The sequence below is a fragment of the Suillus subalutaceus genome, assembly GCF_016647625.1.
Source record: "Suillus subalutaceus strain FC151 chromosome Unknown DFJ58scaffold_47, whole genome shotgun sequence".
Taxonomy (NCBI): domain Eukaryota; kingdom Fungi; phylum Basidiomycota; class Agaricomycetes; order Boletales; family Suillaceae; genus Suillus; species Suillus subalutaceus.
In genome coordinates, this window is record NW_024540296.1 from 247,789 (window position 1) to 264,370 (window position 16,582).

At 49.4% G+C, this 16,582-nt stretch overlaps 4 protein-coding genes across 4 annotated transcripts; all 4 read right to left on the bottom strand.

Annotated features, from left to right (window-relative positions):
- Window positions 1-957: 957 nt before the first annotated feature.
- Window positions 958-4,031, bottom strand: DFJ58DRAFT_785911 (uncharacterized protein). The gene is made up of 9 exons (XM_041390064.1): window positions 3,924-4,031; window positions 3,763-3,840; window positions 3,631-3,710; window positions 3,508-3,578; window positions 3,175-3,457; window positions 2,888-3,123; window positions 2,577-2,835; window positions 1,272-2,525; window positions 958-1,221 (listed from the first exon to the last, which is right to left on the bottom strand). Exons 1-9 carry the CDS (start codon window positions 3,970-3,972, stop codon window positions 1,183-1,185), a joined length of 2,349 nt encoding a protein of 782 aa, XP_041244360.1. The 5' UTR covers window positions 3,973-4,031; the 3' UTR covers window positions 958-1,182.
- Window positions 4,032-5,449: 1,418 nt separating this feature from the next.
- Window positions 5,450-8,513, bottom strand: DFJ58DRAFT_785913 (P-loop containing nucleoside triphosphate hydrolase protein). Its single transcript, XM_041390065.1, has 14 exons — window positions 8,292-8,513; window positions 8,134-8,224; window positions 7,986-8,084; window positions 7,816-7,926; window positions 7,645-7,748; window positions 7,461-7,573; window positions 7,249-7,400; window positions 7,066-7,199; window positions 6,969-7,008; window positions 6,577-6,900; window positions 6,284-6,519; window positions 6,128-6,232; window positions 5,997-6,074; window positions 5,450-5,878 (listed from the first exon to the last, which is right to left on the bottom strand). The coding sequence occupies exons 1-14, from the start codon at window positions 8,453-8,455 to the stop codon at window positions 5,575-5,577; spliced, it is 2,055 nt and encodes a 684-aa protein (XP_041244361.1). The 5' UTR covers window positions 8,456-8,513; the 3' UTR covers window positions 5,450-5,574.
- Window positions 8,514-9,386: 873 nt separating this feature from the next.
- Window positions 9,387-13,074, bottom strand: DFJ58DRAFT_353241 (thiamine diphosphate-binding protein). Its single transcript, XM_041379996.1, has 9 exons — window positions 12,622-13,074; window positions 12,323-12,572; window positions 10,435-12,271; window positions 10,365-10,380; window positions 10,111-10,315; window positions 9,961-10,061; window positions 9,860-9,910; window positions 9,672-9,812; window positions 9,387-9,621 (listed from the first exon to the last, which is right to left on the bottom strand). The coding sequence occupies exons 1-9, from the start codon at window positions 12,973-12,975 to the stop codon at window positions 9,571-9,573; spliced, it is 3,006 nt and encodes a 1,001-aa protein (XP_041244362.1). The 5' UTR covers window positions 12,976-13,074; the 3' UTR covers window positions 9,387-9,570.
- Window positions 13,075-13,702: 628 nt separating this feature from the next.
- DFJ58DRAFT_880585 (cytochrome P450) lies at window positions 13,703-16,272 on the bottom strand (the record flags this gene model as incomplete). Its single annotated transcript, XM_041394542.1, has 13 exons — window positions 13,703-14,314; window positions 14,369-14,398; window positions 14,448-14,570; window positions 14,620-14,666; window positions 14,718-14,752; window positions 14,808-14,897; window positions 14,951-15,053; window positions 15,106-15,228; window positions 15,281-15,490; window positions 15,587-15,704; window positions 15,754-15,890; window positions 15,942-16,038; window positions 16,100-16,272. 13 exons carry the CDS (start codon window positions 16,270-16,272, stop codon window positions 14,122-14,124), a joined length of 1,479 nt encoding a protein of 492 aa, XP_041244363.1. The 3' UTR covers window positions 13,703-14,121.
- Between the last annotated feature and the right edge of the window lie 310 nt (window positions 16,273-16,582).

Sequence of the window (16,582 nt, forward strand, 5' to 3'; positions counted from 1 at the left end):
TCAAGGTATCTCCACAAGAGACAGAAATTACTGATGCTCACGATCAATCATGTCAAAAATTTCGCGCTTCAGAGATCAGCTGGGGTCATTCCGGGGTCTTTGCCTAACTCACGAGCCTCGACAATCTTCGAACCAACCGCAATCTCTCAATAAACTAATTCCAGCCTGCTCACATGCTGCATTATCTGCACAACGTGTTTGTACATTTCCTGCTCCGACTCCACTTCCGCACCACCTCGGACCAGCCCGACAATGCAAGGTGCCCTCGCTTGGAATTCGGGATAAGCTCTTATCTCCGACCCTTAGAATGAAGATCTAGGGCCTGCCATACAGGTCCAACGGTTGTACCCCGCACTACTAGTAGGCTGTCAGAAACTGTCATATAGATTGTCATGCGTTGCTGTAATGTTTGGTCATTGCTCCCGACATTCACTACCGCTGAGTTTGTGCGGCAAGTACGCTTAAGTACGTTGGAAACTGCCGCCAGGAAGTGCCAGGCTGTGCCAGGGGAATGGTTCAATGGTTTCAACTTTCGGTGCATTTCGGTGCATAAGATGACAACTCAGGCTGACGGGAGACACCGACTCGGATTCAGACTCCACGGTGCCACCTCATAACAGTGACCCTGGTTTCCACCAAATTCCCATTCCGCACTCGGGTTCACGAGCTGTGCACGTAGGACTGATTAGTGTCACAACAGTCGCACGACTTCACAGGACAGCACACGACCTGAAAAGGGATTCAGAACAAAGTACTTTGTCAGTGCCTAAGCGCTAGCGCTGAAATTCGGGCCCGGCACATCATCTGACATCATCCAATAAATACCAATCAAACTAGGCACAGCTAGGCACCAATGTTTGAGCATATAAATATCTTTGCCACGTCTTGAAGGATTCCCAATAGGTGTGCTCGCGTACGATGACGAGCTTAAATTTCATTGAAGACATGGTCAAGGCATAATTCAACTTTGATTCATCAAAGCAGACAGATTTAAATGCTAACGCTTGATTGCGACTACTTAACATAAACTAAATTTTTCTCAAAATGAAGACAAATATTGTTAAGTATATCCGCAATAAATGTTCAAGTCCAGTCTCACATGAAACCTACATTGCCCATAACATCGAGGACCGTTTTGCCGACTCTGCATCAGCATTGGCAGTAGTTCAGGCAAATGCATCGTTACGCGTGTGCCAATGAACCCAACTGGGCAGAAGCAAACTGTTCGTTCTGAGCGTCTCACACGACAAACAAATCACGAGACGACATACTGTGCTCTCTATCCCAGACATCCAGTCTGTCTGCATCTTCTTCCCCTGATCATAAATGGCCTTGAGATTGACAATTGTCGACTCGCAGGCTGTCTTTTCTGCCTTCAACCTAGAGGTTTGCTCTTGCGCTTGAGTCAGACTATCCCGAAGGCCATTACCAGTGGTCTGTTCTGCGGCGAGTAAATTCTCCAAATGCGTGAAGTCGTCTTTGGACTTCTTCAAAGCAGAAAGGGCGCTCCGCCGAGCCTCGCTCAGGCTGTGAAGGTTCGATCTAAGATCCTCGATTTCACCTTCTAGAGCTGCAATCCGGTCGGCAAAACTCCGCACTTCGTCGTCGCGCAGAATTTGCAGTCCATCAATCTTCTCGAGGAGCCCAAGAATGGTAGACTGCGCCTTCACTCGTTCAACTCGTGAAGTGTTTTTTACGACTGCAGCGGCATCCTCCAAGAACTGCTTCGTCGCATCAGCGGTGAGCAACTTTGACGACAATCCTGCCTCCCTCATCTCGGAAAACGTGATCCTGCTATTCAACTCTTCAATCTCCTTCCTGGACCCTTCCAGAACCAGCTGAAGTTGACCATTGCATCCAAGGACTTCCGCAAGTTCAGCATCGAGGGTCGTGGCGGTGCTGTTGGCCTCAGAGAGCTGTTTTTCGAGCTCCTTGGTAGTCTTGGTCATGACGAGAAGCTCCTGGGCGAGTACAGCCCCGTGTCTGGCTTCGTTCTGCGCAACACTCAAGGCTTGGGCGAGCTCCCCTTGTCTTTCCTCTGTGGTTCGGGCGAGTTCCACCATCCGCTCCCGAAGGGTTTCTTCTTCTCTGTGAGAACTAGCGAGCCCGTCTGTCAAGCGCCTATTCTCGCTCCGCACAGCAGTCATTTCGTCCTCCATTCCTTGAACCCTAGCAAGAATCTCATTCTTGGTGCGCAAAAGCGTCTCAGCCTCTATGGAAATTGCATTTAGTGAGGCGTCCTTGTGAGCGAGCGTTACATTGAGCTGGACGGCAGCTTGCTCGTGCTCAAGAATTGTATTTTGGAGTTGAGTGATATTGTGATCGCGATCAGCGAGGCACTGTTGCAGGTCGCGCTTCCCAGATTCAAGTTCATTGGTTTCGCTCTCAAGGTCGGCTATGCGTGACTTGTGGTCATCAGCTGCGCCTGTTAGGTTGTCAAGCTCGCTCTGAAGGCTGGTAACTGTGTCTTTGAGAGTCTGGATCTCTGTCACGTGCTTCGTCATCTCCTTCTCTATGGCATCAATCTATGCGGAACGTCAACAAAGTAAGTAGACAGGGTCACATGGTGAGCTTACCGTGTTCGCCAGAGCACGCTGTTGTTGTTCATCGGTCTGTGAGGTCCTGCGGTCTGGCAGAGATTCGGGGGTACGAAGATGGTCGCGCTGCTGGTCCGCAAACACGTCTTCATCGTCTCGGTATCTCCGGTCGCGTTCGGCACCAGGAGAGCTTGGTGCAGGAGTGGGCCGCATAGAGATGTCGTGAATGATAGAGCCCGATTGGGTCCGTCTCACAACTGCATCTTGAGGCGTTCCAGCGCGTGGGGTCTGGACATCACTTCCAAGTGCGTTAATAACAAACAGAGCAGGCAGTCATTGAAAGGACTTACAATGTTGCAAAATCTGGCACTGGAAATTCTTCGTCCATGTTGTGCTGAAATTCCTGTTCATCCAGTTCTGTCAATTCTTCTTCGCGCAAGGCCGCGCACGCCCTTTCAGCGGAGAGTTTTAACATCCTGAGTTCAGCTTGAACCTCGCGTAGCTGTTCATCGCGGTCCGCAAGTTGCCCCTTCAGCTTTTGATCTGTAAGCTTCGCCTGTTGGAGCTCTCGGACCTTAGCTTGGAGCTACGTATCATGGTGAGGTGCAAGTTAAGATACTGACAACGTCAAACAAACCTCTGCCTTGGTCATCTTTGTCAAGGACCGATCGGGGGGCTTGACGGGGGACGGTGCCCGTCGCTGTCTCTTTGCCCTAGGACTTCCGCGAGCGGAAGCGCTATCTTCCTCAGCTTCTTCCTCGCCGAAAACTGACCTAAAACGAGATGCAGATATCGCGCGCTGCCGTTTATACACTGAAGGGGAAAAATGTTCGGCGACGTTTTTCCAGACAGCATCCTCTTGCGCGGGTGATGCGTCCCCAACGGCGGTCGGAAGGAACTTGCGACGAGCATATGAGAGGCTAAAAGGAATTGGGTTCGACGTTGCAATGATTTTAGCAACTAGACTTACACTTTTTTGCCCTCTGGAGTCATGCCCACATACCCACTAGAGTCTATAGGTTGCAAAACTCCCTGCTCTTCCTGCTCTCTTAAAATCAGTAGATTTCAGAGAACTCGAAATATTTAGGCGTACAAGCTTCTTCACAGCCTTTCCTACCCATGATGCCCACTGAGGTCCCAGTTTATCTTTCCTATCTTTCGCGATCTTTCTTACTGGTAACAAAGGTGATGAGAAACAATCCCCTTGCAAGCATGGACACCTTACCATGCGCACGAAGGGTAGCGAGATGTACACTGTGCCTCCTGTGCTCTTTCTGTGCCTGCGAAAATGCACTGAGAACCCCTAGATTGAGAGTCGTCAGTATCAGCGATGCCCTTTGCCATCCCTCCAAACACGCGTTAAAGGAGGTGAAAAAATTTACTCACGTTCCGCGTACGTATACTTGGACGTCTTTTTGGTTTTCGAGGCGACCATAACACTTCCGTAGTACTTGAGATTTGGCTTTGTTCGGCGGTAAGGATGGTGGTAGATTGAGTTGAAGAAAACAGGGGTCCATCTTCCAATTTTCGCCTGGGAAAAGCGGGACACGCCACTTGACTAATGGGGGCGCGCCCGAGCACGTGCTACACGTGACTAGAGATGTGACTCGTTGTAACTTATGCCTTTCCTTTTGCGGGTCGAGTTCCCTTTCTTAAGCGCCTCGTTGCAACCGCATTGTTGTTGCATCGTTGATTTTGCTTGGCTTTGCGTTCGAACTTCACCGGCACCTACCGCGAGGGGATGTGACTACGTTTTGTTCGAGTCAGTGTTTATCGACGAGTGACTACATATGTATCCCAAAACGAGCGCTCAACGAGCCGCTAACTAGATTTGATTGTTATGCTATTGTATAGCCACCGAGATTTGCCATCGCCATCATCTCCGGAGTTCTTATGACTCATGAGTACATAGTAACATACAGAAGTTGTACTTACAGAAGGCTAGGCCTAGGCCAGCCCCAAAAAAGAAAAAACATAAGTCGGCAAGCTACTAGCTATAGTAACTATAGTAAGTCCGACTCGGAAAACCACGAACTTTCAACTTCTGACGATCAATCGCGTTCCTACCATAGGACGTTACATACCCAGAAATTTGTGGTAAGGATCATCGCATCTGATCGGACATTGCAATTCAAACAACGCTGTCCTGTTTTATTTTTGATGATTGGCCTAGTGTTCTGCAAACGGCTGTAAGTGGGTTTTCGTTAGAAGTCGTCCACTCAGTTCACAAGCAATCGGTCTTGTCATTAACTCACGACAAGCAGCGGCAATGGTCCGATGCCCTTGGTCGATTACTGAGCCGCGAATCCTACAACTACCGAAGTGATCTTTGGCCCGTTTGTAGCTCGTGATCCAGGGGGTTCTATCGTTTCACTCAAGTCTGAGTTGACCGATGCCAGTCCTTGCAGTAGGTAGTGATATTAGACAATTACTATTCTACGGAACTTGTACCTTAAGTGAAGTGCGGAGTCCAGGCTCTTTCAGTATCTGAAATAGAGCCTTGAGGGAAGATTGTCACGAACCACATGTGAAAGAGGCTGACCATTTGACCAGTCCACTGTCCTGTCGCGCAAAATTCGAGGCAAACATGCTGGGAACGCACCCAGGAAAAAGATAAATACCAGGGCTGCAGAAACAAACCGGCTTCTGGCCTTCACGAACCTGATGATTAATATCCGTTGTGGGCCTGGCTGTAGATGTCAGGTAAGTAACTATTTTGTTTGCCACGCGGCGAAGCTAGCGGATGCAGGAGACTGGCTTATTGCAAGATGGGAAATGCAAAAGTCTGAATTGACAGCAAACTGACAGTGCAGTCTGATTGCGTACGGTTCACGGGACATCATACACCCGTCAACAAACCGCAGGGTCACCCACGGACTTGAGTGTGACCAAGAGGACTTGGGGCGTTTGAAGCAGCTGATACTGGCGAATCTATATTTTGAGCGCTATGAAGAATAGTCGCACACCAGGTGGAAAATAAATTAAACACACAAAACAGTCATACATGTGACATTGCGGCGCTGCAACTAACAAAAGCTCATGCATCTCCCTCGACCTTGATCTCGCATTTCACCCTCTTCTGTGGGGTCTCCGATATAGCCTGCACAACATCCTCCTCGACTTTAAACCTCTTCAGCGGGTTTGCAGATCCACTTGACTCGCCTTCCAGCATCTGATGGATCCCATCCATCGGCATGTCCTCTTCATCCTCGTCTCCACTCATGCCCTTCTTGCCCACCGCATTGCGCTTTCCAGCCTTCGTCTTCCTTGCCTTTCTGGGCTTCTTCGGAGAAGGGACGAACGTGGCGCCATTCTTCACCGCCCACTCGATCTCGATGACTCTGTTTCATGCATGCCGCCGCGCGGAGACAAGAAAAGACAAGCAAAGAAAAACGTCAGAATTATCGCTTTGACCCGGATACCATACAAAGGAAAACATGAATAACAAAAAGTATCCACCTCTCTTTCAACTTGACGTTATCTGGGACATATGACTCGGCTTTGCGGTATAGGTCGAGCGCTACTTGAAGATCACCCCTATTAACGTCGTTAGGTAGATGCATAGCATATGTCGGGACGCGGACACGTACTTTTCGGAGTGAGCGCGGGCCAGCATCACGTACGCGCGTCCGGTTTTCTTCCGTGAAGCAGGTGAAAGCACATCTGCTAGCTGAAGTTCTTTGGTTCCGCGTTCGCTGTAAGTCATTCAGCACTGTGACATGACCTCGCCGGTAGAGCGGACGTACTATTTGTCTTCCAACTCCTCGAGCCTCGCACGAAGTTCATTATCCAGATCCCGGTGCCGGGCCATGAGCGGGGTAAGCACCCCAGTTGGAAGTCTTTGGTCCTCTTCTTTCAACTTTTCTTGCTCCCTCTCTCTTTGAAGATTCAGCTGTAATGCGATATTCTCCTTCTCCTCTCGTTCAAACTCTTCGCGCTCCTTAAGACGGCGTGCAACTTCTACTTCGACGGCTCTTGCAATCTATCGGTTTGTATTTAGTAACGTATAGGGTGATCCAGAATAGGAGCATTCGCGCACCCGCTCATCAATTTCCTTATCTGTCAACTGCATCATCCCTGAGCTACCACTTGTCTCTGCTGTCTCACTAATAAGTGCAGGCACTCCCGAAGGACGGTGTCTCTTCTGGACACCAAATACCCCGATGCCACTGGCGCGTGGTACGCGAGATCTGCTTTGACCTGCGCCAGCAAGGCTTGGTCTGGGTGCGACACGGGCGATGCTGGGACGTGGGCCACGCGATGGACCTGCAACAGCTTCCAAAGGCTGGAGTATGGCGGGAGCAAGTTTCGGAGGTGGTGGTAGGATTGCTGCAAAGTGGGGTTTGGGTTGGGGGTCGCATGTCTACAGAGCATTAAGCTTTCATGAATCATGCGACAGTTCGGTAATGGTAGCGCACCGCGTTCGTTAACCACCGGTCTGTTCTCGACGTTCTTTGTCCGCACTGCGAAGCTGAAGGTGGTTGTGAGCTGGGCTAAAGATCTTGAAATAATATAAATGTCAACCCACTTTAGCGTGTTCAGCGTATCCTGCCTAAATTTCGTTCCAGGAGCAAGATTGCAAATGAGCAACCCCACGGAGTTCCCGCCAAGGGCGTCTTGGAGGATGCGCGTGAGCTTGGAATTGCGATATGGTATTCGAGACTGCGCATGCCATCAGTTTATAAGCCTTCATATTGACCAAAAAACGCACAGCCCCCTGGTTCAATGCATGTACAACCTGCCCGAGGACACTCAGGCTCTTATTGATGGCTGCGCTCTCAGCCATCCGTGTGGGGTCGTTCCCGGTGAGTTTGTTATTCTCTGAACCAGCAAGATCAACGAGGTTAATCTTTCCTGTCAATGCTAGAAGGATATGATACATTAGCTGTCTAGGGAAGATGGAAGGTCACGATTGGGTCTTACACCTCTCTGCCGAAGAATCAGTCATCGTTACCTCCAGTGTTAACATCGCATGTGAACGAGATGAAGAACGGTTAAGGTTTGTTGCGCCCACTGAGCGTTGCTTTGATGCTTGGCTGCATTCAGAGGTAAGCAGATGCGTGGGTGTCACCCGCGATGATGCGAGTGACTAAAATAAAGTACGTACGAATAAATTGCAGTGAATTCCTCGACTGAGGCTATGGGTACGGAACTCAAGTTTGCAACAAAGACTTGGCCTACATCATTCTCTCGTACTGGGAGTTTTGGAGCCTACACATCCCGGGACATCAGTTAGCAACCTTGCCATTGGAAGACGGTCAGTAGAATTTGAGCATACCGTCTCCCGATCAACTAGCAAGTCATAACACTCGTCTTTATATATCTCCATGTACGATACTGCGAGCTCGACGTTGGACCTTAGCAGCACTGCTTTCTGTTCGAACATGGCCTGTCGCGGTGGCATTGGCAATCATGTAACGCGGAACATGCAGCGGAAAGTATACACACCTCAACAACTCTTGGAATGACACCAGGGCATGCTTTTGTTCCTTGCATTGTGTGTGTCTTACCAGAGGACGTTACGCCGTACGCAAAGATTGTTACGGTCTATGTCCATTGATATAAAAGAATCCAGAAGGAAAATTCAAGGACGTACGACGCCACTGTATACAACGTCAATGAGCGGTCTCACATCCTGCTCAAAGATCTCCTCTTGTGTAGAATCTTGGTCATAGCAACTGGTAAATCTAGTTGAATAATAAGTCGCTGCACATGACACCTAAACATGCTAGAATCGAAAAAACCCGCACTCACGGAAAGCGAAAGATTTGCGTCACGTCCCGTGGGTTGGGCACACAAATCCACGACGGTCCCTCTCCGTCTTCGTCGTGCGTAATTTGTATCCCTTGGTCGTCAATCTCGTGCTCAATGCGAGGTCGCAGACGCGCGGCGATCTTAATCTTGTGTGCGCCAGACATGTGTTTTCGAAGACCCGGCCTAGATTTGAAGAGGACTTGAGGAACTTGATTGCAAAGAAGTGTTGTCAACAGTGCAGAAAAGGATGTCAACCATAACGCGTGTACACGTGATTGTCACGTGATGGACTGACGGTAGTCCAGTGTCCATGAATATTTAAATATTTAAATTCCCACGAAACTTGCAAGTTGAACACGTTGGCCGCGCCAGCCCCTGACACATATGCATCATGAGTTATATCTCTACATACAGTCTCTACCAGTACAGGTAAAAACAGAACGGACATAACATCGTGTTCACTGATATCATTCAGCATCTTACGGGACCGCCGATCATAGCGGGCACACGGTGAGCATATCGGCTCGGCCTCGTTCCTCGGCCAGCGACATGCTCACCGCAACCCGAGGCCTGAGGGTCCAGTACTTTGAGGCACGGACAACGAAAGTCAGATTTGGGTAACTTGCATCGTGCAGATGTGACAGACAACAGAAGGGTGTTTTGTGAAAAATATGGAGCACCGCACGGTGGACCGTCTGCGGTAGATAAACAAGCAATCATGGTCGTAAATATGACGGGGAGAACGCTCACCTACTTTTGCACTTTGATTCAAAGTTTCAGTTTTCAAACCAAGGATAGCATCGGACACAGCAGGGTCCCAGTAACAAATAAGGGAGGTAATTTGCGCGCATGAAATGACAGACGGCATGGCATTTATTTTCTATAGAACCCTCTCCCACTAAAGTGGATGTCGGGAACAAGGTGATGTAGCTAGAAGCATGTGAGTTTGTCTGCCAGAACACCAGAATGGCGGTTGACAAAATAGTTTCGAGCATGTTTGAACTTCCGTATCAAGAAGTTTAGTTATGTGCGCTGGTGCGCTGACTCGGAGTGCTCGGATCCGGAGGTGCCCCATACGAACGTACGAATGAGTATAGATCTCGGTGAAATGTCGCCTAGCCTGTTTGCTAAAAGTAAGCTCTCGATCTTGAAAATACACCTGAGGTAGATGATTTTTATGCCCCTATGGCCAAGGTACACCGGTAAGTCAAAAGAGGGGACCGGCGTTTGCGCGCCGCTATGATATGTATATATTATTGTTACTGAGCATCATACACTATTAAGCAAAGGCAGCGGCCAAGAACTCCTCAATCTCTTTCTTGTGCTGGGCCTGTTCGTGTGGGTTAGAATGGGTAGACGATCAAAGACCCAACTACTCACTTTGCTACCTGTAGCGACAGAGCCCGTCGGCTGCCTTCCTGCGTAGTACGGATATTTGCCTTTGTGGTACTGTGTCTCGTTGGCGGCAGTCAGAATACGAGGTCCAACATAAGTCCACGCCCCGTTGTTCAGTGGCTCCTCCTACGTAAGAGTTAGCTGGAGTACCAGGAGTTGACACAAAGGTTTACCTGACACCAAAGTATATCTGCATTGGGATACTTGTCAAGATGAGGAGTGATCTGTAAACGTTGGTGAAACACTGTAGACGACCTAAACGAATCTAACTCACGAGATCGTAGGGGAAGGGCGAGATCTGCTCAATGCGGCTGATGACCACATCTTTGATGCCCTTGGCTTCACGCTCCTGGATGAGGGTCTGGTATACTTGACCTAATCCCATGTTGAGTTCACTCGACAACTAAACAAACATGCAACATACCGGTGCAGAGGATGTGACGTCTCACTTCCTCAGCAGGCACTAGGTGTTCAGGATGGGAATCGGGAATATAGCGTTCGAAGTGAGTGTCGCCGACCATCTCCGAAAGATCCGAACGAGCATTGGGATGGCGTAGAAGTGATTTAGAAAAGAAGATAATGAGTGGTTTGCGGAAGTCGCGGTGAATTTGACGACGAAGAACATGGAACTACAAGAAACTTAGTGGGGTACTCACGAAGTTGAAGGGCGGAACTTACATAATTAGCGGGAGTACTAAGGCAACCCATCAGATCAGTGGCGTCATGAAGGTTAGAAAAATACACGTACGTCGGATACACGACTTGCATATTGCAATCTTGGTGTTGCCTCTCGACTTTCTCCGGTGTAGGGAAGACGTTAGGGTGGTCGTCGCAAAGTTGAAGGAAGCGCTCAATCCTTCCGCTTGAATGCTCAGGACCTTGACCATCGTACCCGTGTGGCAAGCTCATGACAAGGCCGGAGCGTTGCAACCATTTCCGTTCGCCAGAGGCGATGAATTGATCAATGATGCACTGGGCATTATTGGCAAAGTCGCCAAATTGCGCCTCCCACATAGTGAGAGAGCTCGGTGAAACTAGTGAGTAGCCTAGTTCGAATCCGAGAGTCCCGTATTCGGATAACGACGAGTTGCATACGACAAACCGGGCTTGATTTGAACCAAGGTCATTCAGAGGGATATACTGCTGTTCATTCTTCTGATCATGGATGACAGCGTGCCGCTGAGAGAATGTACCTCTCTCCACATCCTGACCGGAGACGCGCACGTGTATCTTTTCGAGTGCGAGAGAGCCAAATGCAAGGGCTTCAGCTGTTGACCAATCAATGTTGAGACCTTCTTCGACTGTCTTGCCACGGGCGCTAAGGATACGAGCAAGGTTGCGATGCGGGGCGAAACCAGGAGGATATGATGAGATGGCCTTTCCAATGCGCTTGAGAATTTCTTCATCAGAACCTGTCGCACGCGTTGGCAGCGTCTCTTCTGCCAACTGTCGAGGTGAAGGGAAACCCTGCCAAGATGCGGATAGCCATTCCTTGCTGGTCGGAACATAGTCCTTGGCCGCACCGGCTGCCTTCTCCAGCATCCCCCAGACCCACTTCTTATGCTCCTCGATATCCTTCTCAGTGAAGGTCCCACGGCCGACTAAGAACTTCGTGTACTGGGTAAGTGGTGTTGGCTGCTTTTCAATCGCTTGATACATCCGAGGTTGAGTGAAATGGGGCTGATCCGTCTCATTATGGCCGTAACGACGGTAGCAAACAATGTCGATGACAACGTCACGTTTGTACTTTGCGCGATAATCAGCCGCGAGTTGACAGACAAAGTTGACGGCTTCGACGTTGTCACCGTTCACGTGGAAGATTGGGGCATCTATAGACTTGGCTATGTCGGAACAGTAAGGGGTGGAACGCGCAAAACGAGGGTCAGTAGTGAAACCAATCTGGTTGTTCACAATGAGATGGATGGTACCGCCAGTACCATAGTTGGGTAAGTTGTGGAAGCCCATGGTTTCGTAGACAATTCCCTGACCAGCGAATGCGGCATCACCGTGCAGCAGCACACCCATTGCAGTGTTGTGAGTGGACTCGTCGCCCTCCACATTCTGTATGGCATAGGTCTTGCCCAGGACAACAGGATCCTCGGCTTCTAGATGCGATGGGTTGGCAACAAGTGACAAAGAGACCTTCTTGCCAGACGGTGTTGGGCGAACATAATTTGCACCCAAGTGATATTTGACGTCGCCCGCTGGGTTGTCAACATCCGTACCCATAAACTCGTTCAGAATGGCTTCAATGGGTTTGCGAATGACGTTGGCAAGAACATTAAGACGACCACGATGAGGCATGCCCATTGTGACATGCTTGACACCATGATCGACGGATCGGTCGATGAGCGCCTTCATGCCAGGAATCAACGCCTCACAGCCTTCGAGACCGAAACGCTTCTCGTTCGGGTACTTGCTTGCGATAAATTTCTCGAACGACTCTGACCAGATAAGACGGTCAAGAATCATGCGTTTCTCCTCCACCGTATAGTTCCAAGGCTTTGGAATTTCGACACGCTCTCTGATCCAATCGCATTGCTCCTTGTCTGGGATGTGAACATACTGAATACCCACAGCGCCGCCTACAGAGAAAATAAGGATTTCGGTCAAGTAAATAAATAAACATAACTCGCAGTATATCCGTTTGAGAAGTGCAATGATCTCCCTCAAACTCATTGATTTCCGGTCCTCTGTCGCAAAATGGGGCAGAATACCTGGTCCAAGAGCAATCTGCTTGTCCAAGTCACGCTCGGTGAACCCGTATCGGCTTAGTTCAAGTTCAGGAGGGTGAACATCTGCGAGATCAGCATCTAGAATGCCGAGAGGATCCAGTTCGGCGACATGGTGGCCACGAACTTGGTAGGCCCGTACAAGTAATTGAACCTACAGGGGATCAGCTACCCGGCAGCACAGCAGAGAGCAGGAGCCACACCTTCAGATGGTCATCGAGCTCAGAACCTCCGCCGGCATATAGCGCAGGGGCACCGTCTGCAGGGGGCGTAATTAGGCCTGGGGGTGGCTGGAAAGCTTTGGCGCTAGGAAGACCATGTTCCATGCCAGAAAAGTATGTATTCCAAGAAGCATGCACAGACTTTGGATCTTGTTTCCAAATTCTGTACATCTCCTCTGCATAGTAGGCATTGGTACCATTTGCGAAGGGGTCATTCGGAGAAGGTGGTGTTGCGGGAGTAGCTAAAGTCCGGTGTACAATTGTAGGAGTGAAGCGAGCAGCACCAGTAGCTCTGAAGACGCTTGGAAAACGCCATATTGTAGTACGCGGAATCATTTTAACGAGCTACACGAGTAGCAATAGCAATAGAGGCGGGGAAAGACGTAAGCTTGGTTCTTGTGTGGTAGTACTACTAGTATAGGTTTTTACCGTACCCGGAATTTGCCGATTCTCTTCGCCCGCCGGTATCAGGACCCGAGACCCGACTCCGTCCGGCTTCCAGCAGCTGTGCCACTGTGCCAGTGGCAAAGACTCAGTGCGGGGCCCGTTGCAGTCATGCCTCCCAGGCCCCAGTCGTACAAATCGTAGCGGTGCGTGCGCACCAATTGTCCCCAACTCCCGCTTTCGATCATTTTCTCATTGCCTGTCTACTCGTCATCCTGTATATATTTACTCAGATTCTACTCCGTCCTCCCCACTCAGTTCAGTTCTTGTATTAACACTGGTCCCCTGTGCCGTTCGTCCGCACTGTACATACGCGCTTATCCATAAATGGTTCAAATATCCACGCTCAGTCAGGTTTCCGAAGTGGGTTGGATCAGCCTGGCTGAGGCTGTCGTGAGTTTTGACTGGACGTGAACGTTCACCGACTTTGGCGAACGTTCGGCAACCGGCAGAACACTGGACCACATACTCATCAACGACCAAGCTGGATATCCTTGGCATCATCATCGATTGGGAGTGGTCAAACGTTGCTGGGAAATGATTCGCGTTTGCCGTCGCACTTGTGATGTTATTGCCACTGGCACCTGACGAAGGCGAAAACTAGCCATCGCAGAAGAGAAACTCGCAATTTTTTCGAGTTGCTTGGGTGGGAAGATATATCCACGTCTATACCGGTGAATTTCATCCATCCGCATATGTCGCGTGGGATCTGTAGATGTATCAAACTAAATTGGAAGTGACAGTCTAGCTGAGATCTCCACCCCACGCTCCTGAATTGTATACCGTACCTGCCCGTGGCAGTGCCCGATTTTTGTTCAAGTTGCTGCTGCAAATTGTCCCGTCATGTGCTTGCTTTATTTGAACGAGGTCTGTTTAAGATGAGATAAATGATGATGATAACGCACAGTTGAAATCGCATGAAAGGCAAAATTACAACAGACTGCGAGTCCTGAAGGGATGCACCAATGCGTACAATTGGCGATTCGTTGGGAACTGGTTCTTCGATCTCTCCCTGATCCATCCAGGCATCAAAGCTTCTCATGCATCCTGCGGATAATGCTGCATCATGCGCCTGAGCTCCAACTCCGTAATCCTTGTCTCAAACTTAATTGCACATGGTGGGACATCTGACATCACCCCATTCATAAATCCCATGTCATCCAGCGGCCCCGCAGGATCCAGAGTGAGTTGGAAGGCCCACATGATCAGGAGCGAGTTGATGAACACCGATCTGTGTTGATCACAGTGAGTTCGGAAGACGATGTGCGTGGAATAATAACTTTACCTGTTCGCAACATGTTGACCGGGGCATACGCTGAAAGTAATGTCATTGAAAAAATGAGTAGCAGAAAGGCAGTGCTTACCGCCGACCAAAGCCATAGACAAAGAATTTTAAATCATCTTTTAGGCGATATTGGTCGTCAATCCAGCGCTGAGGTTTGAACGCGTCAGGCTCCGGGTAGACATCTGGATCTCGAGAGATGGACCTAAGGCAGTAACCGTTAGATCATTCGTATCTTGCAGCATGATGCTTACCAAAGGTTGCCAAACAATGTGGTCCCAGCTGGAATACGATAGTTTTCCTGATGGTCCGGATCATCATTCATGCGATAAGTTGTTCAAAGATCACTTGCCCAAATCACATCGTGGGTTGTTCGGTGAGCTAATGCTGCAGTGTGCATTATTGTGAAATTTAGGGATAGAACCAAAAGGAAGGTACCTACCACCGGTAGGCAAGGGTGGTCTCCATCTCAAAGCCTCGGAGATGAATGCTTGCAGGCGAGGAAGAGAATCTTGGTCGGCGAAAGTAGGCACTTTTGTGCAGATGTGATTGAATCAGAGCACTGCAATAGGGAATCAAAGCTACCTCGGAGCCTTCCGATGACCGCATCGAGCTCGGCTTGAACTTGAGCTTGCTCCTCGGGGAAACATGCAGCTGCCATAAGTACCGTGGATATTGCTGCAGAAGTCTTTCGCCTGATTTCAGCCACATATTTCCGGATGCAACAAACAAAACCTCACGGTACTAGATCCAGCTAAAAAAAGTGAACCGCCAAGAAAGGCCATCTCAATCTCTGTCAAACCATGGAGATGGACATTCTCTAGCATATATTTCGCGAACGAAGGACCGATGTCCTTGTCGCTCTGCCGTACAATAGCTCAGATATGAAGTCAAGATTGAGAAGGAAATACACACCATTTGCTCTTTCACGCGGTTCAGCTGACCAGTATTGAGTTTCTTGGTGCTCTCAAATGCCCGTTTTAAGTCTCGTCCATACCAAGGAAGATATTTGAGCCACGGGATCCAGTCCACTAGGTAAGCACCAGGACGCGTGACTGCAGTAGACATCCTAACCCGTTGCTTGATTTCAACGACTTCGGGATCGGTCGCAGATGTGGGCGTACTCTTTCCATATGCAATTTTCATGATTGTAGTAGCAGCATAACTTCAAGCCATCTGTAAGCAAAGTACAATCATCGCCGAAAGCGCTCATGTTGTCACATGGTTATGATAGTTGCATGGATCATCGAGAATGCCGAGAACTGTATTCTTCGCGTGTAACATTTGCAGGGGTTGATAGGCCTCAGCTGCTTTAGGCTGGAGATGCGAATGAAGTGTTCTACATCGCGTTGAAAACGGAGATAAACGAGAGGAAGTAGATTACTAACCTACGCATCCGACGGAACCTGTCCCCAAAGGGCACAAACGCAATACTAATTGCGCCGGTAGACATTTCTCCAGCAGCATTCATGCGAGGACGATCGGCGGTAAATTTATCCTGGTTCTCCATGATATCTACGGCTGCCTGCAATAGAACATTGATCCCAGATATGACACTCAGTATGTAGGGACTGACCTTGTAACGGCCAATAATAACGATGTTATCAAATCTTGACCGTACGGTGATCAGAGGACCGTACTTGTCAACCCATCTCGCTATATTGAGGGATGGGCTTATCGGTGAGAGGACACAATCAGCGTTCAAAGGACAACAGATCGAATTCGAAAGTTTACTGGTGATGCGGCAGGAAGTGCCCCCAAAGCCTCCAAGAGGGAGGGGAAGGTGGGAGAGGAAGGTGGCCCTCTGATTTATGACGGTAAGCCCTAGTGAGTACTCCTACAACACCAAGACAAGCCGCAGCACTGAGGACAAGCTGCGCGTTGTACAGGTCAGGTAGCTGAAGCATGATTGATGGGGTGCAAAGAAGGATTGGATGTTCGTTGTACTAGTGGTCACGACGGCAAGCAGATGTCTTTTTTGGTACCCCACGCACATTGATAGAATCAACCCTGAACTGATCCCGAGCCTGAATATCAAATGATATGGTCACCTGGGGACCCGGGGTGCAGACATGAAATACTGCTGGCACGCGACGGTTCGCATACTAAGTTCATTTGCTGTTAGATCATTATAGGAAGACAATCGTCCGTCCTACAAAGGAGCGTGACACGTCCACACAAAAATTGAAGCTTGAAGGACTACCGAGCCGGCAGTTG

Bases quoted from the DNA above. Each gene is read 5' to 3' on its own strand.
- DFJ58DRAFT_785911 (XM_041390064.1), bottom strand. From the start codon at position 3,972: ATGGTCGCCTCGAAAACCAAAAAGACGTCCAAGTATACGTACGCGGAA. The intron at 3,841-3,923 runs GTGAGTAAATTT...CTCTCAATCTAG, and splicing joins CAAGTATACGTACGCGGAAC to GGGTTCTCAGTGCATTTTCG. The intron at 2,836-2,887 runs GTAAGTCCTTTC...CGCACTTGGAAG, and splicing joins GTGCCAGATTTTGCAACATT to TGATGTCCAGACCCCACGCG.
- DFJ58DRAFT_785913 (XM_041390065.1), bottom strand. From the start codon at position 8,455: ATGTCTGGCGCACACAAGATTAAGATCGCCGCGCGTCTGCGACCTCGC. The intron at 8,225-8,291 runs GTGAGTGCGGGT...TTATTCAACTAG, and splicing joins ACGCAAATCTTTCGCTTTCC to ATTTACCAGTTGCTATGACC. The intron at 5,879-5,996 runs GTGGATACTTTT...TGCATGAAACAG, and splicing joins AACGTCAAGTTGAAAGAGAG to AGTCATCGAGATCGAGTGGG.
- DFJ58DRAFT_353241 (XM_041379996.1), bottom strand. From the start codon at position 12,975: ATGATTCCGCGTACTACAATATGGCGTTTTCCAAGCGTCTTCAGAGCT. The intron at 12,573-12,621 runs GTGTGGCTCCTG...GATCCCCTGTAG, and splicing joins AGCTCGATGACCATCTGAAG to GTTCAATTACTTGTACGGGC. The intron at 9,911-9,960 runs GTGAGTTAGATT...CAACGTTTACAG, and splicing joins CGCCCTTCCCCTACGATCTC to ATCACTCCTCATCTTGACAA.